This window comes from Lonchura striata, chromosome 20 (genome assembly GCF_050655825.1).
Source record: "Lonchura striata isolate lonStrDom1 chromosome 20, ASM5065582v1, whole genome shotgun sequence".
In the NCBI taxonomy this organism is placed as follows: Eukaryota; Metazoa; Chordata; class Aves; order Passeriformes; family Estrildidae; genus Lonchura; species Lonchura striata.
In genome coordinates, this window is record NC_140722.1 from 7982525 (window position 1) to 8007437 (window position 24913).

At 41.9% G+C, this 24913-nt stretch overlaps 1 protein-coding gene across 3 annotated transcripts; it reads left to right on the top strand.

The window, feature by feature from the left end:
* Positions 1-3: 3 nt before the first annotated feature.
* RPRD1B (regulation of nuclear pre-mRNA domain containing 1B) lies at positions 4-24727 on the top strand. 3 transcript variants are annotated; one of them, XR_014949656.1, is made up of 8 exons: positions 4-266; positions 1646-1775; positions 2817-2950; positions 8902-9014; positions 10834-10960; positions 12014-12189; positions 20887-21389; positions 22282-24478. XR_014949656.1 is itself a non-coding variant. In XM_085558132.1 (8 exons), exons 1-7 carry the CDS (start codon positions 116-118, stop codon positions 20917-20919), a joined length of 864 nt encoding a protein of 287 aa, XP_085414258.1. In that variant the 5' UTR covers positions 4-115; the 3' UTR covers positions 20920-20942; positions 22282-24727. The 3 variants fall into 3 exon arrangements, 2 of the variants coding, with proteins under 2 accessions (XP_085414258.1, XP_021402966.1); XM_085558132.1 differs by having other exon boundaries at positions 20887-20942; positions 22282-24727; XM_021547291.4 differs by lacking the exon at positions 20887-21389 and having other exon boundaries at positions 22282-24727.
* Positions 24728-24913: the final 186 nt, after the last annotated feature.

Below are 24913 nucleotides of genomic sequence, written 5' to 3' on the forward strand. Positions count from 1 at the left end.
CTCGCCCCGCGGCGGGGTCAGGGCGCGGGCGGCCATCTTGTGGCGGCGGCCCCGGCGGGTTGTTGTCGGTGAGGCCGCGCCGCGCCCCCCCCGCGGGCGGAGCAGCCCCGGCCCCATGTCCTCCTTCTCGGAGTCGGCGCTGGAGAAGAAGCTGTCGGAGCTGAGCAACTCCCAGCAGAGCGTGCAGACGCTCTCGCTGTGGCTCATCCACCACCGCAAGCACGCGGGGCCCATCGTCGCCGTGTGGCACCGGGAGCTCCGCAAAGGTGCGCGGGGGGTTTGTGCGGCGGGGGCCGCCCTGACAGCCCCTGCCACGAGGTACCGGGGCCGGCCGCGGAGAGGTCGGTGTGCCGGGAGTGTTTACTAAACTCTGCGTGTGAGCGGAGCGCTCCGGCGATACCGGCGGCGGCTTTAGGAAGGCACAGCCAAGCGGGGGCTGAGAGGCACGGGATGCTCAGCTCCTCGGGTGTAAAACAAGAGATGTGCGAATTACGTTCCCCTGACTGTGCTCAGGCAAACTTGGACGTGCTCTGGCTGTTTGGCTCCGTTTTTAAATTTTGGGTTTGAATTCATACAGCTCACCCACTATAGAACTAGTGAGAAGAGATAAGCATAGAAAAAGTAGGAAGTCTGTAAAACTCGCTGGTGCTATCAGCCAGAAACATTTTGTGCGTGTTTTTCTTGCAGATTAGCAAAAGGTAATTTCCCAGATGGCTTCATCCTGAAGTCAAGGGAGACTGCCAGTGCCTAGTGGAAGGTGTTCCTGCCGGGGCAGGATCGAAGTGGATTTTAAGGTCCTTTCCAACCCAGACCATTCTGGGGTTCTGTGTGGATGCTGCCCTGTCCCCAGCTGCAGCCAGTGTCACCATTCCCCTGCGGGCACCAGCACTGTGAGCCCCTTGCAGCAGCTGGGGTATCTTCTAGGTGATTGCTGGTTTTTGCCATTTGTAGTTTATGGATGAGGTTTTGGAAGATCTGCCTTTGCCCTGTTGTGAAAATCAGCACCTTTGTTTTCTGCCTTCTGTGTGCTCGTGGTTGTTTTGCTTGGGGGAACAGTGAATTTCCCTATTTCTAATTTTCCCTAATTCTGGCCATGTTGATATAGTGTGTCAAAATAGGAAAATTTAGGGTATATTGAAGAAATTTGATGTTAGGAACATTGTTTGGAAAATTTTTGAGTCTCCACAATAGCTTTCTCCTACAGTTTCATTCATTCTGAGTTCTGCTGTTTTATTCAAGTATTTTTCCTAAAGTTAATTAATAAAAACAAACCAATTGGTTTATTAATTTGTATTGATATTATTTATGGTTTATTGCTGATGGGTTAGAACAGCTTTTTAAAATTGTGTTTAAAATTTATTGGTTTTTCAGAGTTGGGGTGTCATTGCACAAAAAGTATTAAACTCATGATTTTTTTATGAGTTAATTAGAAAAGAGCAGAAGTGAGGACATTGAGAACTATTTGACTTGAAAGCCCCTGATTTCCTTTAGTAGCATGGAAATGTTTTGAACTTTGGTTTTAGACTGCAACGCTATAAACAACTTGGAAAGCCCTGTTAATGATTCCAGGTGAAAGAAATGAGAAATAAATGCAAACTCTCATTTTGTTTTTTCCTTTTTTATTTTCTTTTTTTCCCTTTCTCAGCAAAGTCGAGTAGGAAACTTACTTTCCTATATTTAGCAAACGATGTCATCCAGAACAGTAAGAGGAAAGGCCCTGAATTTACCAGGGAATTTGAATCTGTTCTCGTGGATGCGTTTTCTCATGTTGCCAGGTATGTTGCTGTACTTCCTCAGCTTTCCTCCCTAAGGATTTGTATTCTTGTTATTCAAAGCTTAATTAATTTGGATTTTGTTGTCTTTTTAAGTCTAGGGGGTGCTTGTACCCTCGCTGTAGTAGAATTTGGATCCTGACTGCTTTGTGGCTGGGGACTGTTTAGTGTAAATGGGTGACTTTGTGTATGGACCAGTCTTTCACAGCTTCACATGTTTGTTCTCTAGGAGCAGCTCCTATGTACTTTATTTCATTGTTACCTAAAGATCTGTCAGCTCTGTTTATGGACAGTGGAATTGAGCAGTTGGGTGTGTTTATTAAAGCCACATAATAAATTGTTCTGCCCCATTGTCAAAAGACTTGAAAAGAGCTGATGTTTTGGGTCACTGGGTTCTCACCAGCCTCCTGGGCTGAGAAGTTTCTTTGTGTACTACCTCATCAGTAATATCTTTGCTGGAGGAAGGAAGAATTTCAAAGTTAAAAGGGAAGAAGTGATGCAGCCATCACCTTACTGAAATGCACTATTGTTTAGTTAATATTGTTTCTAAATGACATTACGAGTCCTGTTACCTCAGCTAAACAACATTAATGCTCTGGGTATTTGTCTTTTCTGGAGGGCTGTCTGACACTCTGAGTGCATTTAAGTGCCTAATGATCCAATTAACCTGCTTTTAATTGGTATGTTATTGGCTGAAGCAGCTGTTTAAAGTTAATACTCAGAGTTGTAAACTTGTCAGCTTCTGGGTTTTTTATAAACTCTTATTGCTAATTCTGAATGCTAGCTAGTTTCTTCTTTCACAACTTTTCTGCCCTTACTTTGAGGTGGGAATAGTGAAAGACTTCCAGGCAATCTTTAGGTCAAATAAAAGGGAAAATTTGCCACAAGTGTGTTTTGTACAGTTTGTCTCGGACAATATGAGCAAGATCCTCTCCAAATGTTCACATATTGCAATGGGTGCAGTTGCCAGTTTGGAAGATGCTCTCTGAAAACATAAGGAGTGTTGATCAGCTGAACTGTAATGATTTCCCAATCTTTGAACAGAGAAGCAGACGAGGGTTGCAAGAAACCCTTGGAACGATTGCTGAACATCTGGCAGGAGAGGAGTGTGTATGGCAGCGAGTTCATCCAGCAGCTCAAACTGTCTATGGAAGACTCCAACAGCCCCCAAACAAAAGGTGAATGCGTATTGCTTGTTATGTGTTTTGTTCTTAAATTGGTGATGTTTCACTGGAATTATGTGAGGAGTTGAGCTTGGAGTGCAGTTGTTGCCAGAGCTGCTCGTGGAGATTCTTCAGGACTGTGTTGAGAAGTCTGATTTTCATTAAACCCTCAGTACTGGTTTGCAGGTGTGCTGTCTTGGGGCTGGCAGTGAGCTTAACTGGGCATGATGTCTGGTGCTGCTTGTGCAGATACAGTGCTCCAGGGCTGCCTTTTGGGGTGAAAGCAAGTCAGTCATGCAGGGAACTCTTGTGTCTACCTCGAGTTAAGTGTTCCACTCTGCATCTCTGAGACTGCTCAGCTGAATTGTTAAGAGTGTCTGATTCAATGCTGTTAGTGCTTTCATTCTCATATTAATTATTTTTTTTCCATAGTTACTGTATTTTGTTATGATGCAGCAAGGAGTTTTGAATAATTGAAGTCGGGAATATATGCCCCAGAAGCTTGTCTGGTCTCTTTATTTCTTACACCAGCTGATGTCATTTGGAGTAAACTCTAACTTTGCATATTTTAATATCATTAGAACATCACAGGTATAACCTTATTACTGCATGAGACCTGTGAGAAACTGAGCATGAGCTTGTGTTAGCTGTGCTTTGATTTACTGCTTTGGCACATCTTGCCTCTTCGTAGCACTTGGAGGTGGTTCACTGGTAGTGCCCCAATGGAAAGAGGGGAGCAGTGGGATGCCTCAACTATGGAAGGTGAGGGTCATTAAAAATCAAGAGTGTTCTGGTTAAAGGAATATTTGTCCACCTTACAGCTGAAGGAAGTGGATGCTCCACTCCTGGAAGTGTTCGAGTCCAGGTTGGATGGGCCCCTGAGCAAGCTGGTCTTGTGGCAGGCGTTCCTGCCCATAGCAGGGGAGTTGGAATGACGTGGCCTTTAAGGTCCCTTCTGTTAAGCCATTCTATGATTCTGTGAAGTGTCAGTGTCTTCAAATGAGCTGGAATGACATTGCTGCTCTGGTCTTGTTTATTTTATTGCCCACAGAGTTTTGATGGTGTGAGAGAGTTGGTTTGGTCAGTAGTAAAAGTCTCTTAGGCCATTCTTAGGTGGTGAAAACAAGGTCTGATTGAGTCAGCATTTAATGCAGAATTAATATAAAGATGTGAGCATAAATGGGATCTGTATGTGAAGACATCTCTGGCTGTATGAACTGCTGAATGGGTGCTTTACCAGCTCACACCAGTGCCCTTCCACCTGCCCCTGATTGAGGTATACCTTTTGGAAGATGACTTTGGCAGTTTTTTCCCCAAATGTTGTGATCCAAAGGGGTGCCCTGACCCTGATAACCCTGATGGGTTATCCCATCTGTATGGAAACAGGAGTCTGTGCTCTGAGGGGTGAAGGTGAACAATCTCTGCATGAACTGGCTCATGTTGGGGTCCCTCTTATCTGGGTGCAGTGAATGCAGTGATAACACCTGTGTGTTATCAAAGGCCAGAATTTACACTCCTGATAACCCTAACCTGATTAACTGAGGATTTGACACTTTAATTTGGTATACCTGGGTGTCACAAATGTTTAACTTTGAATCTATAGACATTGATAATTGATCCCATGTGTTATTTCCTGCTCATTTGGCAACCAGCTGTCACTCAGTGTCCTTTCCCTTTGGCTGATGGTATCAACCACTATTGCTACTTTTGTCTTCTGAACTTAAAAACATTTGTACAAAATCAAACTTGCTAAGAGTAACAGACCTTTGTCTGTGGGAGGGAGGCAGAGTGGAGGAATACAAACCCTTCAAGAACTGCTGTGTGCACAGCTTCACTTGGCAACAATCTTGGTTTTTGCCTGGGTAATTAGAGATACTAATGTATCTTTTATTGAAGGAAAGTTCAGGCCTTTTCATGAATGTTACTGCCTTGTCAATTCATGGTCAAAAAGAAATTTGAAAAATTCAGCAGAGTTATCCTGTGGGTTTTTTCCTTGCTTTGACTGGTGTGTGTTTAAATTAGCTTCTTGATGGTAAGAGCTAGTTTCACCTGAGGGCTTTATGGATTTCTGAGATAAATTGGTGTTTGAGTTTCTGGTGAGTTGCAGAAGGCTTTTTCTTGGTTACTGTAGTCCATTTTCAAACAGGTGAGCATAAGCAAGATGGAGATTAAGGTGTCCTGGTTTACAGATAGAACAATTGTCATAAATGTGGAAAACCATAGTCCAGTGTTCCTCCAAAGCCATTCTGGTTTTCTGGGTTTATGGACTCCCAAGGTAGACATAGCTGAGAAGCAGATAATGTTAGTGTCTCTAGATTGGTGCAAGCTGTGCTATTAAAATGTTAGAGCTCCTTAAGGGCATCTGGTGCTGTTGATAACACCTGGTGCTGTGATAACTATTCTTTTCTTCAGACCGAGGTATGGCAACAGGTCAGTGCAGGTAGTTCTCTGTTATTTTTCATACTACAGTGTCTTAAATTCCTGGTCTGCTGGGTGCTTCTCTCTGAGAAGGATGACTCTGCTTGTCTTGAGAGCACCACTTAGAGTTGTGTGACTTGCCAAAGTGCAATGGAATCCTGTATCAGTGAGAAAATAAGTCTTTAATGCTCATCACTCACAATTTCAGTGTTACAGGTTGTTTCTTGTTTTGTGAGTAGCAAGGCCTTGGGTAATGCACAACAATTCAGTTGTCTGCACATGCTGAGTTCCTGCTGTGGAGTAGAGCTGATTTCCCTTCAGAGAGACAGAGGGGTAAGACAACCAGCCCTTTCTAAGCATTGTATTCCCTGGTTTGACTGCTCAGTGGTGCAGCTGACTACCAGATTTTAGTCTTTCAGGTTCCTTAAGGAGATATGCATATGCATGGAAATGAGCTTTTGAATATTGATACATTGTTTTATCTCTAAATGTATTCATTAAGCTTGCATTTGCTTTCTCATTAATCTAATTTTTATTAGAATGTTTCTTTTCACAAGCAATAGGGAAGAGAAAAACCACCCATTTCTCTCAAAGACTGGAAAAACTAGGTCTTAAAGGTTTGATGTGAAACCCTTCAGGCAATACAGCCGATATAGCTGATGTGTTTTCTTTTTGTTGTCTTTGTAACAAGCAGTTGAAGAAGGTCCTTGAATGTGCTGTGATGTAGGAGTGTGTCACTCTTAACACAGAACTGAGCTGCTCCCTGACTGCTTTCATTGTGTTTATGTTGCAAATTCTGGCACAGAAAGTCAGACCTGTATTAAAATATGGAGAGGAGGGCAGGCAGGGAGGCTTCTGAGTGTAGCTGAAATAAAAGCACCTGGACACAGGTGCTAGGTATGGTTTCAGAGCAGCTCAGCTCCAATTGTGCTCATCCTAGGAGAGGCTGCCAGAAAATATATATTGTAATGAGAGCTTCAGCAACCACAAGTAATCTACCCCCAGTGAAGGGTTTGGAATGGCTGGAGGGGATGCTGGCTCATTAGAAGCTTGTTTACCTCTGAACAGGTATCAAGAGCTGAGAACAAAAAAGTGAGCACCTGAGCTGGGAAGATCCCTCAGGTGTCCACCTGACAGGAAAAGCTCATAGTTGTCAGCAAGGCCTTGGACACTGTAACCTTCCTCAAGCCAGCTGATATGGATTTTAGCATAAAAGTTGATGCAGAAATGCTTTTGTCCATGTCTGGGGACTCTGCAACAGCAAGGTAACAACATCCTGGAATGTCACTGCACAGGTGTTAGGAGAGCAGTTGTCTGTTGTTTTGGAGAAATGGCGAATGCTTTTCCCTTTGTAGGCGTTTTGGGAGTAGATCAGTTTCTGTGAAGAGCACAGCAGAGCAGAAGAGCTGACTTCATTGGGGTTTCTCTGGCTTCTTTGTGTCCATGTCAAGGTGGGCTCTTGATTTTCATGGAAGAAGCTGTTTGTATTCTACAAGGATATCTTGATTGTTTTGGAGATGTATTACATTCTGATCAATTCTGGATGTTCTCAGTGCTTGTTTTCCCCTTCTCTGGCTGGATTTGACATGCTTTTCTGCTAGTGTAGACTGTGATGGTTAAATTACTTCTGGCTGGCAGATTTTGTAAGTTACCCGGGCAAGGTGTATTATAATCTATCCATGCTTCTGTTCTCTTTCAGAGGTCCTTTTGCTCCATATACTCTTAGGTTTGCAAATAAGTGTAGAGTTTTTTTTCTATTTTGATGAAATTGCAGTAGTGTTTCTAGAATTCTCCAGTGACTTTTGCTTAGGTTTGCAGGTGCTCAGCATCACTGATTTCAGAGTAGTTGCAGTCATACTCACATGGCCTTGTTCAGGTAGAATATTCAATGAATTCTGAATCCTCTGTGTCAGACTGGTGAGCAAGTGTAATGCTGTGTCTTGTGGTAGACCAGTTGGTAACACAGCAGGAAGAACTCTTCAGCAATTTGAATCCCAGGTCTCAATTTAATTTCACTTGTGTGGTCATGCATTCTTCTGTTCTTGGCTCATGTTTATCCTCTGTTGGTTAATTATTTTATGATAAGTACATACAAGTGCTAAATACTGATGACCTCTTGTGTTGGGCTGGGTAATTTTAAATTATCTCTTTGCCCACTTTCTCATCTGTTCATCTCCTGTTCAACCCAACTCATGTTTCTTGCAGACCTCAGTGGGCAGCAGCTATTTTCCTTGTTGATCTGGTGCCTCGCTGGCTTGTCAGTCAGATTGTCAAACACTCATACATCAGTTGGATACATGCAATAATTTGCTGTCCTTTTTCTAGCCTTTGTTCTATGAAACATTAACAATTCTTTTGGTTTAGGGTAACTCTGAGTGCTGCTTTGCCTTCATTGAGTGAGTCTGTCCTCTGACAGACATGTTTATGTCTGCTTTGGGAAGGTTGTTCAGCTCTTTCTGCAGTGAGCAGGATATAATAGAGGATATGTCCTCTGATTTCTCTTCATTAGAAGAAATTTTTTCATATGTCCCTCCTGATAAGGCAGGCAAAACTCTGCATTTAAGGACAGACCTTTCTGTTTGGTTCCCCATTAGAATGGGACAATCTGGTTTTGTTTTAAATTGAGTGATCTTGGATTTTCCTGTGAATCAAAGTATATGCACATTATCTTGGCAAGACTTAATTCCATTGAATAGATGTTAAGACTGTCCAAAGATTTCTCATAAATTACCCCATATCTTGTTATCTTTGGTGGCAAGTCTGAAAAATTATCTACCTTCTTTTGAAGGTTCTGTGGCTGAATCAAAGGCTTCATTAAGACTTCTGGCTCATTTAAATAAACTGTCTCTTCCTTTTCAAGCTAATGTTTGCCATGCTGAGGTTCATTTAACCAATGCTGTCTTGCTTTATGACATCCCCATTTCTGAAGTGTTGCAAGTTACCTGCTTGGAGATCAGTTCATGCTTTGCCCATTGGTCTTACTGCTGTCACATCTTGGAGTTGTAATTTCACAGAACTGTCCTGAAGCCCTTATTTTGATGAAAGAGTGGAAGGTTGAATAACCAGCAATTACTGTGTTGATTGTGGGACCACAGAGAGCATATAGCTGATGCAGAAAGAGAACTTGAAATTCCTCTGTCCTTGTGTACTTTCACATCAGTGCTTCATTTCTAATGAAATGAAATCCTCACCTGTGCACTCAGTGTTAGCCAGAGCATCTGTGGGTTGAATTCTGTCATTTATTGACAAATAGCACATTTATTTGTCTTTCCTACTTTCATTGTGAGAGGCACAAACACGTATGAAATGCACACTGCTTGTGTATCCTCAGGCTGGCATGTACAGAGATACATGGCGGGAGGGAAATCAATCTTTTATTACTGTTTTGCATTTGAGTGTTTGGAATACGATGCCAACATTAAAGTCCAGCTGTGGTCATCCCCTAGAGGGCTTAATCATCAGAGCATCCATCTGGTGTAGTTCTTTGAAGTAGAGATAGTTAAGGTGGGCAGATCTGGCATCCAAATGAGTTATTTCTATGTCTTCAGTTGCAGAGGAGAAGAAATCCTTAAAGCGAACTTTCCAGCAAATCCAAGAGGAGGAAGATGATGATTACCCTGGGAGTTACTCACCCCAAGACCCCAGTGCTGGGCCACTGCTGGTATGTGCAATGGGTTGAGCCTGGGAGGAGCTCTAGAAGCCATATGGCCACCTCCCCGTGTCACGGCCACCTCCCCGTGTCACGGCCACCTCCCCTGTGTCACAGCCACAAGGTGGAGCTGACAACAAGTGAAATGGGTTTAGTGGCTGGCTGCAGTTTGGGGTTGAGAGGTCCAAGTGAAATGCAACAGATTCCTTTTTCCTACTGCAATAATGTGTCACTTCTGAGCAATTCCAGGTCGTCTAACCCAAGGTCTGAGTAGTGCTGCCAGGAAAGAATCTCAAAGGACTGCTAGAAGAACAGGGCATATTTTAAATTATTTTTAAAATCAATGTGTAGCCTCTAAAATCTAAATCTGTGAACAGTTAATAGACAATTTTCTTTTGTAGGCCATATCTTTCCGTAAGTTATTTAAAAGCATAAAATTTGTTATATTTGTATGGAGCTGATAGGGAAACCAGCATTGAAGACTTTAGAGGCTCCACGTTACTGGTGTGGAAATATTTGGAACAAAATAGAAAATCATTGCGGCCATTTGAGGCTACAGAATGAACATATGTTAACCCAGAGCCTATTTGAAGGGGATAAAAAATTACGCCATCCATCTGGTAAACTGTAAACATTGAAAAATAAAAATAAATTGCAGTTGTCAAGGAAATAGTGAAAATTTTGTTGTTTTTTTTACCTCCAGATGCCTTGCAGCTTATGGTTTCTCTTGATTATAAACATTGTCACTGTTGGAAATCATTTGCAGTTTGCAAGGGAGTAGTAAATATTAGGTAATGGACCTCTTTGTTTTTCAGATTAAGAAAATATTTATTTAAAATTTGTTAGTGTTTTCATTAGCTTTCAAACTGTTGAACTGTAGTTTAAAAATCAGTGCTTGTGTTTATGGTACTAGTGTTCTGTTTCAAAAACCTCCCCTACTTGAGAATTTTTAAAACAAAAAAGCAACACTTTGTTCTTCATGTTCAGGGAGTTTCGCTGCTTAAATTTTTTTGAACAAGGAGGAATTACAGCATGTCATGGATGGTCTTCCTAGAGCTCTCCTCATACGTGTCCTTTTAAAGTTTGGGTGCACTTTGAGTGAATTAATTCAAACAGACACATCTTTCCTCAGTGCACTAAGGCCAGCTGTGAGATGAGCTGAGGGCACACCGAGGAGCCCAGTTCAGTTGCAAAAAGTTTTGTGCTTGCAGGGAGCTGGGTGAGGACAGCCATGGCTTTGCAAAATCAGGAGATCACAAAGTTTAATTTATAGGAGGAGCTTTTATCATCATTGGAGTTTATAGTCAGTAGCAAGTTAAAGAATTCTAAACCATGTCATGATGGAAACTTAGTATAATTTTATTTGGACTGATGGAAATTTGGTGTTGGGTGTTTTTGCTCTGTCAGAATGCAGCTTTAGAACAGAACAAAAAGGTGCCTGTACACTCCATGGGGGCAAAGAGACTGTCAGGGATGCTTGGGTGGAAGATTCAGTCCCAGTTTGAGGCAGCACACAAGGCTGGTGATTCTCTCAGACTGGTGTGGTCATGTCCTTCTCAGCTGTGTCTTAAATGATCACTTTTCTTAATTGGACTAAGAAGTTTCCACTGCAGAGTCTTGAAAAGGATGACCCTGCTGTAATTATACAGGAGGAGCTAAACACTGGAATAGTGTGAACTCCGTGAATGCTCCTTGTGTTAGGTTTAGAAATTGAAGAAAATATTCCCCAAATGGTGCCTTTGAGAGGTGGGTGAGCTCCTCTGCAGTGAGCACGTCCCTGGGAAGTGGATGTGGTTAAGGTTACCTGGTTTTACTGTTGGCTCACTTGTAGACCGAGGATTTGATCAAAGCCCTACAAGACCTGGAAAATGCAGCATCAGGAGATGCAACAGTGCGGCAAAAAATTGCTTCCCTGCCTCAGGAAGTTCAAGATGTTTCATTGCTGGAGAAAATTACAGGTATGAGACTGGAAGATGAATGAACATGGGTCCAAAGAATAACTTAGAAATCAAAGTGTGTTTTTTTTTTTTTTTTAATAATCACAATGTATGGTGGAGTGAATTCCTGCTTTTGTGTCCTTGCTTTGTAGTTCTGGGGTAATTAACAGATAGCAATCCTGTGAAGTAACACTGAAGATTAAACTTACATAGCTGCTTCCATTTTTTTGGCTTGGACTGAAGCTTTTGTGCTTTGAGAGCATCATCAGCATTTTGCAAGAATATAAAGGAAATTGGGCCAGACCTCTCAAGTGGATGCGTTTGCTCTTAAACACCTCAGCTGTTAAGATATCCTGAGGTTTTATCAGACTGTGCTGAGTACACACATACTCCTTGATTGATATATTTTTGAGTTCTACCAGACTGCTGAGTACACACATACTCCTTGATTGCTATGGAAAAGGCAAATTGCTACCCCTGTTAATCTGTCAGTCATTGTTTAAATTAACTTCTGCAATTGCATTTGAAAAGTAATTTTAATAGAAGCATTTAGAGGTTGAACTGATTTGACTCTTGTTCCTGGAGGTAGTTTTAATTTAGAACTCATTATGAATTATCACTTATTTGGCCATTCATAATATATTCTTACAGTGTCCAACTGGACTGTGTGAGATTTGTGTCAATACATTTGAAATGATTCATATATAAGAGGAATTAACAAGTGCACACTGTGTTTAAATGTAGAAACCATCTGATTTGTTTACCTGAAGGTAGTTCTAACATTTTAATTAACCTCTTCATAGAGGCTTACTATTCATAGATATACCTGTCTGCTTTCAGTGACATCTCTGCAAAGATTAAATGCAGTCAGTGTCTAAAATACAGCCCACAAAGGGTGTATGTCCTATTTCCTGTATATCCCTGTGATAACAGCCCTTATTTTCCTGTCAAGCCAGAAGTATATTTACGAACAAGATGTTACTGTGCTTGCGGCTCATGAATTTGCAGCCCTTCTGTCAACAATTGGAAGTTTTAAACTTTGTCCTCTAAATCACCCGACGCTTTTGCACGCAGACAAAGAGGCTGCGGAGCGGCTCTCGAAGACGGTGGACGAGGCGTGTCTGCTGCTGGCCGAGTACAACGGGCGGCTGGCGGCCGAGCTGGAGGACCGGCGCCAGCTGGCACGGATGCTCATCGAGTACACCCAGAACCAGAAGGATGTTCTCACGGAGAAGGAGAAGAAGCTGGAGGTGAGTGCCTGTTACTGGGGCTGGCAGAACAAGTGGCTCACCAAGCACTCACCCTGGACTCCTGATCTAGCCTAATCTCGGTTTCTCCCGAGGGACGTGATTCCAGGTGTTACCTTTGCGTGATTCCAGGTGTTACCTTGACTTTTAGTTCTAGGTTATCTAGGTTCTAGTTGTCTTTACACTTGGAATACAATGGGTAAGAAATCATCATATCTGGAGGGTGCAAAGCTGTTCTGATGTTCAGTCTAGGTGTTTCAATGCACCTAGAAAGCCCGGAGCTCTATACTTGTTAAAGAAAAATAGACTTGCCTAACACATACCTTATTTTGTTATGACAGAATTTCAAAAAATTAAATTTTTTCAAAAAAATTAACCTCCCTTTGCCATAATTAGCTGAGGTTTTTTTATACTGCTTGGGTTTTTTGTTATTTTCTTGATGGTTAGGTGTCCTTCATCTGCTTTCTCAGCCCCTGCTTGTTTAGGGGAAGCAGTTTAAGCCAGATCTTCTGCTCTGCATCCTTTAACAGCCACTTCCCACAGCTTCTGTGTCGAAGTGTAAATGGGGCTGGTAGTGAAAGACAATGACTTGTGTTTCCTGTACAGTTCCTTTGAACAGGGAGGGCAAGACCCTAAAACAGCCTGGGGCTGAGCTGAGCCCCCCTGCTCGGCTGTGCAGCCAGCTGTTTACAACTGTTTATCTGAAATGTGCCTTCTCCATGGAAGTTCTTTCGCAGCACGTCGTGGGACTAGCGAGGAGTTTAATTAATGGCTGTGGTTGTATGTCACTCTGCCATCTGCTAAACTGCCCCTTGGCGGCACATTAAGGGCTTCTCTGCACCGCGGTGCTGGTGATGAGCAGCTGCTGCGGGGTGGGATGGGAGGGGACGTGGAGGACAAAATCTCCTGGAAGGAGACTGAGCTGCAGCAATTGCAGTCTCTGTTTACTCTCATGGCAGACCTCCTCCTCTGACAGCTCGGCAACATTGTTCCCAGATAAAATTCATATTCAGTGTTTTCTTTGCCTGTGTTTATGTTGGAGTTTCTCAGTGCCTTGTGACTGAATTTCTTCAAGCATAGCATCAGTCTTATGACTGAGTCAGAAAAAAAACACTTTTAGACATGGATACAGATGATGCCATGAAACCAAATGTTTGGCAACTGATTTATTTTCTGTGGAAGTCTTGGGTCAGGTTTTGGAATTCTTTCTTGCTTAAAGAAGGACACCTATGTATGTAAAAAAATACATAAATTATAAACATACTGCCGTTTGCGGTAAATAGGTAGCAAAATTCTGTGCAACAATATTTTAAAAGGCCCAGAACAATTCATAATTTTGAGTCAGTTTGAGACTGTGAAACTGAGAAATCCATAATGACAACATGAAATTAAAATTTCTAATGCATTAGCTGAAGTGTTGTGACAATCATGGAGGTTTTTTGTTTGGAAAATATCCTTTTGGTAAATAGTGTTACTTGAAAATTGTAACTCTGGCAGAGGCAGAAGTGTAACCCTGAAAATTAAGTGTTTTGCTGGTTGAGTTGCTTTGTTAATGATAGTAATCCTGCTGATGGCAATGGGACAGGCTGCTTGCACACTATTAGGCATAAACGCAGTTCTTCACTACATTAGAAAATAAAGAATGATCCTATTTAAATATTAGGATCTTATTGTATCTGTTTAGGTTGGCATCTTTGTCATTCTGCCAGACAAGGTGGCCTCAGTGCTGTAGCAGTCTAAACGGAGTTGCAGGAAATGCCACTTCAACAGTGCCAATGAGGCACGATTTATATTCATGTCAGCTCTCAAACCTCAGTGAGGGATGTTGCCTGATTACAGCGTTCCATTGTTCTGCCCTTGTAGAGGGTTAATAAACAGTGGAAGATGCTGGTTACAGATAAGGCAGGCCAGATCTGCTTATCAGTTTTGTTTGAGTCTTTGATGTTCTCACAGTATTGATAAGCCTGTATTTTTCTTTGTAGTGCTAATAAGTATTTTACTAGACGGATCTGAAACTTGTAACAATTAAAAATGTATTAAAAACCAAAACATTTACTTAGGCAAGGTCTGGAATGAGAAAATGACTTAAAACAATCTAATTTTACATATCTGTTCATTGTAGGCTTTGCTCTCTTGACGTATCTTTTCCAGAATCTTTGGTACTTTGAGTTTTTCCTCTTGTGCTGAGGAAGTTTCCTCTAAGTTTCCTGATTTAGGTTGAGAGGGTGTGTTTGGATGGAAGATGGATTGTTTACTTCACCACCCTCATCCAGTTAAGGCTGTTGGTTAGGGAGAGGGGCTTCTGACAGAAATAAAAGTCAGGGCTGTATTTTAAGAGACGGAAATACCTAATTTGGAAATTACTCTGGATGTTTTTTTGTATTTCATTTACTCACAAAGTCTTTCACTGTGATAGCAATGAAAGTAGCTAATCTGTGTCTTCTTGAAAAGCAGCTTTTGTGGTTTAAAGAGCTGCAGTTGTTTACTAATCCTGTTAATGCTGTCCCTCATGAAACAGCAAATTGTCAAAGCATGCATAAACTCAGTGTCTTGTGGGCTAATGCTCAGAATACTCTGCATGTCAAACCTCTGTGACACAGCTCTTGTCATCCATGAGTTGCAGTAAGGCTGTTAAGGAAGACACTGCTGAGGAACATGGGTTTGGAAAGGAATTGCACATCAGCATGGACACAGCTGTTATGAGTAAGGATTGAAACAGCAAGGGGCAAGGAAGCACTGGTGATTTGAAGGGAGAAAGCTGCAACAGAGCCTGAAGATCATAACATATGGACAAACTCTGGTTTTAGGGTAGCAGTGGCAAAATCAAAGTGTAATAATTATGATTCCTTTATCCTGGGATTAGTATTGTGGTATTTTGACCGTAGTCTAAGAGCACTTAAGAAGATAGAATTAAAGAAAATCTATCAGTCACTAAAATCAGCTGGCCCCAAGCTGATACTAAAGAGCCTATAACAAGGCATATATTTTCAAAGGTAAGTATTCCTCATGTTAACTTCCTGAAAGGTATGGGGATACTGTCATTCAACAGCTGAACACTGAATTTCTTTTAAAATGGTGCTTCATCTTGCTCAGCAATTGTAGGCTCAACACTGCAGCTGCAGTTTGATCTTCATGCCAGGGATAGATCAGAGGTGGCCTGGGCATTCACAGTAGCAGATGACAGGAAATAAAATCCACTTTCAGACACGTGTAAAACCAGGAACTATTGTTTCTATAAGAATGAGATGTGTTCTTGTATCTCACAGTAGTATTGAAGTTCCAATGGCAGTTTCCTGATTTGTGTTATTTTTGGGCATTGCTGCACCATTACAATTACTGAGCACAATCAGCTGGGGAGATTTTTTTGTCCTCCAGCACCTGAGCCTGCAGAACTTCAAGGAGGATTGTCTTTTGAAGTCAGAGCGCTCTTCTGGAATGCATGGCAGATAAGGAGAAAAAGAATCCATGAAATTAGTTTGTGTAAAATGGAAATGTAATGGGGAGAACATCCTATGTTGGTGAACCAGGCGAACCAGGCAGCTGTAAAATGAAGTCAGATAAACAGATGAAACTGGAAGAACCAAGGAAATGGCAAATTGTGTACAAACTTAATGGGTACCTGAAATAAGTACTGACGGTAGGAAACCTGGAGTGGGTGGAGGGAGGGTTGTTTTAATCTGATGGGGAGAAAAGGCAGAGAAAATAGAAGAGTATGCATTCAGAATTTTGTTTTGATATGCAGTCAGTGAGGGCAATTCTTCCACATACCTTCTGTATCTGTGTTGGTGAAAGGTGACATGAGGAACAAAGTAACACAGGCAGTGTGGATGGAGTGATGTATATACTCAAGTTTAAGTGTGTGTTTACATGTCTGCAGCTATAAATATAAAGAACACACTGTATTTAAGATCCAGTTTAGGGGAAATATTCTGACTCTTGGCTGCAGCTGAAGAATTGTCCTGCTGAGAGCTCTGGGGGTTTTTAGATGTTTGTGAGTTTTAATATTCATGGCTTCAAGGCACCTTTAATAAGGTGTTAATGCCGTGCCCACACAAATTTGCAAACCCTCTTTGATAATGCATCTCTGAGGGATGAAGTGCATTCTCACTTGAGGTTTTCTGGACTGCCCAGCACTACACATTTTCTTGAAATACAATTTAGTTCAGTGGGTTAATAGGCAATTTATTGCTGTGCTGCTTCCGCTGCCTGGGTCTCTGTAGTGTGTCACTCTTGGCACGGCTTTGTGGCTGCTGCTTCCCTCAGACAGGGATTCTTGGGTTGTGTGGTGTATTCATTTCAGTGGTTTAGACAGTGAAATAGGAGATTAAATTTTAGGGTTCCTGCTATGAAACAAAATTGTCAGTATTTGACATGAGTGAAGTAGCAGGAGCAGCTGTGGGAACCAGCAGTAGAGTGGGGTCAGCTCTGCGACCCTGGCAGGGAGATCCTGAGCTTGGAGCACCCAGACAGTGTCAGACCTGGGTCTGTAGGACCAAACATTTCTTGGTGACAAGAAATACTGGGCTGTGCACCAGTCCTGCCAGCTGTGAGCCACTGGTGCCTCTCTGCGTGGGGCTAGAGCACTGGCTGCTCTGTAGGGATGTGAGCTGACAACTGCAGGCAGTGTGGGTTTGTTGGGCCATGTATGGCTCGAGGCAACAGCTACAGTGGAAAAATACAGTTCTTTCACTTCGTAGGTGCTTATAGATACAGTTACAGTAGTGCTGCAAATAGAATAATACTAAACAGTAAAAGCAAATAAAAATACAATATTAACATACAATGCTTTTATGCATTTCGTTAAAGTGAACGAGTGTATGACCACTCTCTCACTTAGTTAGAAAGCATTAAGATGCTTGGAGAGGTGAATGTAGCTGTTGGCTTGTGCCCTGGATGTTCATTTTTATGGTGAACATCAAATGTACTCCCCTCAATGTTTATTTCTGGAAGGGTATTTGGTAAATGCAATGATGATTTGTGTCCATCATACAGTGGCAGCAGCCTGGGCTTTTTCTGAGAGCTTTTGAACATTGCAGAGGTTGAGGCGTTCTCAGCAGCTGGAGAAATGCTTTGTGCAGGCCTCTACTGCTGCCTCTTCTGTTGTCCGAAACAAAGAGGAGAGCAAGGAAACGAGTTATGGTTTGAGAGCACGTAATTCTGCCACAAGCAGAAACACCATCTCTGCTGAAGTGTGATAAATGATGCCACAGAAGAAAGAAGCCTTGTAAAATTCAAAAGAGCAAGACTGAACAAGTTTAAGATTGAAAATGAACTGAAGACTCTGTAAGGAAATACATCATTCAAGCTCTGATTCCTGGACTACATCTTTCAGATAAAACCTCAGGTTTGCTGGTTTAATGCTGCTGCAAAATGAAGAAACCTGGTTTCACCCTAGCATTTGGTTTCACTTTGCTTTTGAGGAAGGTTCTGATGCAATGAGCTTGTGGAATGGCAGAAGCTTTCCTTTCTGTTCTTTTTCTAGTGGCTTTGTTTTAAAAGTACTTTACATAGGTTAAGTGACAAGGAGCAGAAGATAAGGAATACCTAATCAGCCTGCTGCAGTACTGTGGTATATTTAATGTTTTTAAAGAGAGGTTTTACCTGAACATATAATCACATGGCTGTCAGACCTCTCACTTCACTACATACTCTCCAAATTCCTGCTGAGCCTCTGATGCATTGTTCCCCTGGCTTGTGGTCTTCTGCTTTCCCACAGCTGGCTCAAGCTGCATCGTATAAAAACTGCTCTTCCTGCTTAGCTAGATGTTTTTTCAGTAGATGCAATTGCTGTGATGACTTACAGCATGTTCCTGCTTGACCCTGCACAGGAGAGGATGTGTCCAGTGTACACTCTGAGCCAAAATAAACTGAAATCTGTTCTGTGGAACGTGACAAGGTGAACCAGGCCACGCAGCAGTGCTCAGGATGAATTCCCTGTCATGTTGATTACAGTCAGTTTTATAACATTTGAGCACGGCTGCTTTGGAATGAAACACTCTGTCAGCTTCATTCAGTGGTGGTTAATTCCAATTTTGCATTTGTTTCAAGGACTGAGTATCTAATTCTCTTGGCCACTGAGGATGTAGAACGCCACGTACTGGAAAGGAAATGTTGATTAGCAAAAGCATCCGTGTGGCACAGTGCCAGTTTTTTCCTCTATCATCCTGAAACTCCTGCTTACAGCAGAGGTCTCATTATTTTGTCTAAAAAAAGCAAATAGCATCCAAATACTATTAATCTTAATATAAACCTACTGAGCAGTGAGACAATTAGCTCAACACACAGTACAAGCAAAGGCCTCAGAAAGCAGCAGCTTTTTAACTGGACTTTGTGCTGTTCAGTTTCGTGGAATGGAAGGACCTTGTGGAAAAATCTGCAAGGTGAAGTTTCCAGGCATATCATGGGCTACATGAAAAACATGTTTTCCCATAAAACCTGCTTCCACAGTCTTGTGTTGCAGAATATGGCCAGAACTTGTGGAAAAAGCGAAGCCCTCAAGCTGGAAAGGGGTTCAGTGACTCGGCTGCTCTGTGCTCTTGAGGGGAGCAGCCAGCATTCCCTGTCCCAGCTCTGGCTCATGCTCTCTCCACTAGTGGACAGTTCTGCCAGGAGTCAGCACAGCATCTCAGGCCCACAAGGATGGAGAGGGTTAAGCATAGAGCAGACAGTTTTCTACCATGCTCTGTGGTGTGTATCCAATCTGTCCAGTAAGTGTTCAGCTATTCTAGGAAATACTGGTTTCTGGATCACTCCCTTTGTTTCCATTCCTGAATACAGTGATGATTTTTTGAGCCAGTTTTGGTTTGGGGGCTATTGCTGCCTCTTCCTTGTAAGAATTTTTTCTGTCTTACTTTTTCAGTTTGGTTTTTAGCAAGTAGGATTTAAGCCTTTGGTGTTGACTAGATAATGCTTGCATTTACTTATTAGTAAAGTGGAATTACTTAGAATTGAAAGGATGATGGTTCTCAAGGTGACTTGATGTTTATTTTTTGTCATCATATGCATACAAAAGTCACTCTTCAAATTGGGAGGATGTTTCTGATAACTCACTGTTCCATGTAGCCCTCAATGTAGAGTATCCCTGAAAGTAAGGACATGCTAAGAGCAATTTTTTCCTAAACACTTGAAGCTGTTAACTGTGAATCTGGAAGCAGGTTGGTGCTGTTCATATGCAGAAGAATTGTTCCTAAGTCTGTGTGTTTGCCAGCAGCAGTGTGGTTTGGACACATCTTGGTGGTTCTTAATTTGTCAGTGTGTTTTATGAGAACTGGGCTGTCAGGCAAGGCATTGGCAAGATTCTCCCTCCCCTAAGTAGCTCTTTTGGGGAAGGAATGTTATTTGCATCTAATATAACTCTAATAGTCACGCAAATCATCTTCAGCTCAAAAGCCATCACATTCCAGTCCTGAGTGTCCATGAGAAGTGATGGATCCTGGTCAGCCTTCAGTTTTGCCCTGAAAATGGCAGGACATTAGTCTTTCTGTGGAGGTTGTACCTGGTTTTACATAATTGTTTTATGTGGATCTGTAACTGGATCCATAAACTCATAATTGTTTTGTGTGGATCTTGGCAATTCAAGCCATATTTTAGGTATTTTCTTGGCTTATGCCTGGAATTTGCAACTTCTTTTCATCTTCACTGCCAATTTATCAGTCCTGGAGGACTTGCCGGCTGCCTTGCCTTTCTTTTTTTTTTGTTCCTGTCTTTAGTAGGAATTTCTACAGAAGAAAGAAACACCTGCTGATACTCACTCTTGACAGTTTGGCATTCTTGAGGAGGAAGTGCTGCTCATTCTTTCCTGGCTTGATATCCATCACTTCCTGACAATGTTGTGAATTATGGATTTTAAAATATTTTTAAGATGGTCTTCTGTGGATCTCCAAGTCCAGCCTCTTCCACCTTCTCTCTGTCATTTGGAGCTCAGTAGATGTTCCTGCTGTCTCTGCTGTGTGTGCAGGATCTGGTGTGCTGCTGTCTCCATCTCCAGCACTGGGGGTGTGCCAGTCCTGAGCTGAGCACTCTCTCCCTATCCCTGCAGGGCTGGCTCCCACGTTCTTTTGGAGAAGAATCCCAAGTGTTGGAATGCTGTGCCTCCATGGCATCCCTCTTTATCTGCTGTTGCTCTCTATTAATGCCAAAGAATCTGTTTTTTTTTTTTGTTTGGTTTTTTTTTTTTTTTTGTTCTCTGTCTTAATCTCATGAGTTGCTTGACTTGTTTCTCTCTTTAAAAATTCATGGAAAGGTGTGCAGATACAAAAAGTGTGATTAGGGGTGTGGGTGCATTCTTTTTTTGGTCCTGATTCTCTGTCTTTCATTAAAACAAGACAAATCCTCACAAAATTAATGTGTGCACCTTGAGATGTTTTTTTTTTTTTGTTACTGAGAACAGCAGTTTTGAGAACAGCACCCTGCAGTTCATGGAGCTGGGAGGGCTTTGTTTGGACTTGATTATTTCACTGTATATCCTGTGTATGTTAACAGAAGTGTTTGGTTATATTAACTGAACCTCATAAAGGATTTAAGTTTGAAATAGGCTGTTAAAAGACATTCCTGCTTGGTGCTGGCAGGAAATTTATGGGATGCATTTACACAGCCATTGCAGGGGTATCGGGAGTTGTTGCGCTTGACGGCTGCTCTCACTGTTCTAATTCAAAATAATGAAACACAGAGAGTGTAAACTCCTTGCTTGTAACCCTACAGGAACTGCTGTGCTTTGATGTTTGGAGAAGGTGAAGAGAATTTCCATCACTGAGAAGGTTAGAAAGCCTGGATTAAAGTTGTAAACTCTTCAGAAAGATGTTTTGATTAAACATGTTTCATTTGATCTTCAGAGATATAAACTTCTGTTCTCTTTGCCAAGTAATTAAGAAATGAAAAGTAAATTGATATTCTAGCTGGCTGTGTGGCAGTCTGTTTTCTGTATGTTTTTTTTTTTTTCTTAAGCTCATTGTTTCCTGCATTCTGGAGGTACCATGAAAAGTAGGCCACATGTAGTTGAGTAAAGACTGGCACATTCAAAAAAAATTATGTGCTACTGGAATTTTTATTCCTTCAATTGCTGTCTTCTCTGGCTGTTACATGAATGTATAGAATCACAAAATTTTGAAAATTGCATAAACACTCTTTAATTTGTCTTCTGTATTGGATAACTTGGATGTGTGCTGGGCTGCTCATTAAGTCGCTTCTCACCAGAACTGACCAAGGTACAGTTTGTTCTTTCTTCCATTTTCAGAGTCCAAACTCCTCTCTCTCCTCATTATGAACAGTCACTGGTGTCTCTGAGACCTGGGGGAATTTCTGTGCATGGATAGGGATTCCTTACTGCACTTTTACTACTCAATCCAGACCTCATTTGTGGAAAAACCACTTGGAAGTTTCCTCTTTGGAGATTTTTAGCTTGCTCTTTTTTCCCTCTGTAGTAAAATCCTGAAGATGTTCACGTCTGTATCCAGTGTGGATGTGCCTTTCCCTGGTTTACATTCAGTGGTCCTGCACACTTCCATGGTGTCCCGGCCATGCCGGTCTCACAGCACAGCTGCTGGGGTTGTAATGTGAGCTCATAAAGGAGGCCCTGTGTGACAACCAGAACTTGGGTTGGATTTAATAGCTTGAAGGGGTGAAGTTGGATTAATTAAGTGTTCAGAATTGATCAAATTCGAAAGCAATGAGCACTTTGGCAGCATATAATACTTGTGGTGTGCCTCAGCCTGTGGCTTCTGGCAGTGGAGGGGTGTCAGGAACATTCTGGCAGCAGCTGGGAGTCAGTATTTGGGGGCAAACACGAGGATAAAGCAACTCTGCACTGACACTTCTCTCAAATGCTCTATCAGGCCCTAGTGTGTGCTGGTTTGGGGACATTTTACATGTAAAATTAGTAAGGCAGGGCAGGGTTATTAGTTTAGGGATGCCAGAGCCTGTGGGCAGGCTGTGAATTTGGGGCAGATGGCAGGGTCTGCAGTCATGCCAGCAGTTGCTCAGAGCACCAGGGCCTGGCCACCTTCTGTGAGTCCTCACCTGGAAGAGACTCCTGGCTTAACTAATGGCACTGTTAATTAACCTGTGCTTAATCTTTGTTCTCTTGTCTCTTTCCCTCAGGAATACAAACAGAAGCTTGCTCGGGTAACCCAAGTGCGCAAGGAGCTGAAATCTCACATCCAGAGCCTTCCAGACCTGTCACTGCTGCCCAATGTCACAGGAGGTCTGGCACCTCTGCCATCTGCTGGGGACCTGTTTTCAACAGACTAGAACAGACCATGTGCCCCAGTTTTCATTATTACCAGCAGAAGTAAGAAGACTGGTGTTGGCTGGAAGTCCAGTCTTCCAAGATCTGCAGTAGGAAGGAACTTGCAGACCCTGCTTTGAACCTCTTGGCTGCTCGTACTCACCCTCTCTGTGTACACTGGCTCACGTGAGGGGAGGAAGAGGAGTGAATTTTGTGAGCTCTAAAGGGAGTGGGGTGGTCTGTTTAGGCAAACTTCTCTCATCTTTTCCTGTACTCTTTAGTTGCTGTTTGCCCTTAGCACTTGTTACCCCCACAAAGATCACACATCATGTGCACACATACCTGGGAAGCTCCCAGAGGAAGGTTGACTATGCAACATCTTCCCTCTGTACAAATATTGTATTATTTCTAAATAAGTCTCATCTGTTTTAGTTGGGTTTTTGAGCCCCATCTCTGGGAGCAGTGGAATGGCTCGTGGGGATGTGTGTGCATGCAAGTCCTGTGCCACATCAGGGGAAACATCTGCTCAGCAATGATACAGGGAAAGATTTTTTCCTAAACCTGCAGTTCCTCATAATGCTGTGGCCTGATGTGAAGGTAGTTCCCATTTGGCATGGATGTAAATTGAAGTCACAGGCAATAAAAATAAACAGCTTTTCTTTGTGAGTTAGAGGTAGACTCATAAGTTACACTGTGCTGAGCAAAGCAGAACTGGATGTTACCTAAGTGGGAGTGGAAGTAAGTTTTGTTCTAGCTACCTTAGATTTATACCACATTTTTCCTCTTCATTATATGAAATCAGATGGTGATGGAAGCTTTGATTTAATGACCTGAGAGGCTGGAATGGTGTGTGACAGCTGCTGGTGTCCCTGTGACAGGCACTGTTAGGTCTGCTGAAAATCCAATGATATAAACTCTCTCTGTAGCTTTAGTGAAGTTGTCTGATGCGCAGAAGTTAAATGTGGTATAAATATTTATTTATATAGAAAATAGACCCATATATATGCATATATCCTGTATGCACATGTACCCTGTCCATGCATGTAGATATTAGAAGGTTGTACTTAATTTTGTGTCACAGATTGTGAATTGATTTTTATAATCAGGAAAAGTGTAAAAAACAAAAAAAGGAAATTTAAAAAGCTCTTAATTCCATTATGTTGCTGGCTAGTGTTTTAGCTGCCAGGGGTGTAGTTACATTTCAGTTTGTGTGTTAGGTGTGACAAGCTGGACTCTGATCACTGAACCATTCCAATCTGGATACAATTCTGTTTAAATTTAGCACCTCTCACTATAAAACAGGTTCTGTTTCTGGAGACACTTGATCTGGCAACACAGGTTTTGTAAGACAGAGGATGAAGTAAGCCGAGATGCTCTCTCTGTGCCTCCCTGTGGTCATGAGCTGGTGTCAAAGCCAGGAGAAGAAAATGTAGAAATACAAAGCTTGTTCTGCTCCACATTAATTTATTTTTCAGGCTGTTCAGTAGCCTGGTCAGCATTCAGTTACAGCAAACACCACCACAGCATCTTTTGATCATTCAGTTGTTCAGAAGCTCATGTCCTTTTCCTACTGACACTTCCTTTTGTCCTTTTTTAATGCTCCTTGTACCCCTCACTGCCCAGCCTACAGATGATTTTTCTCTTTAGTTTACAGGAGTTTTTCCATGGCAGAACTATGTGTTCCCTGAGTCACTTTTGTGTGCAGCCTTTTATGGTCCATACTTTAGCTTAAGCACTGTACATTCTCTCTGCTTTTGCCAAAAATGAAAAACAAACAAACAAAAAACCCAACACCAAACTTCAAGAACCCAAACCAAAAGACTCTTTTTCCATCCTGATTCAGCTCACAGTTACCCCGAGGCTGTTAAACCAAGTTATTTTGAACATTGATTGAATGTGTATCCATTATAGGACAAAAGCTGTCAAAAACTGATGTAGACAAATGTGTTGGCATCTCACATTTGTGTTTTGGGCAGATCTGTGAGAGAGTTGTCTGTCTGGTTTTTTTATTTTTTAATTGAAATGTTTTGATTTTTTTTCAAATATATGAGTGTGTTTTATTTTGCTTAATTTAAATGAAGTCTTGCAGTTTTTAATTTTATTTGTTTTACTTTTTGGGCAAAGGGCATCTGGTGAACTGGGTGACATTTTCTGAAGGTTAAACAGATTTACCCACAGTGTGTCTTTTTTAACAAAAGCTTAAAACTGTATATTAATTGACTTAGGAATTAATTTAGACATATAGGCTGCCATTTGACAGCAGTATATTCTGAAATGTCTCATAGATATCTATTTTTGAATAAAGAGGGTGTCATTGAATAGTAGTGTCCTTACTTCTTTCTGCAGTACTCTGGCACCCTGTGGGTTTTGTTTGGGTTTTTTACCTTTCTGAAGCCCAGGCAGTGACTTGATCCTTGAGTCAGTTTTCCCTGCAGAGTGGAAATGGGGAATTTCTGTAGGGTGTGTCAGTTGTTACTCTGGGAAAAATACAAATAAAAGCCAAAC

Coding starts and splice junctions, on each gene's coding strand:
- RPRD1B (XM_021547291.4), top strand. CDS start 116: ATGTCCTCCTTCTCGGAGTCGGCGCTGGAGAAGAAGCTGTCGGAGCTG. Junction 267..1,645: donor GCACCGGGAGCTCCGCAAAG/GTGCGCGGGGGG, acceptor TCCCTTTCTCAG/CAAAGTCGAGTAGGAAACTT. Junction 12,190..22,281: donor AGAAGGAGAAGAAGCTGGAG/GTGAGTGCCTGT, acceptor TCTTTCCCTCAG/GAATACAAACAGAAGCTTGC.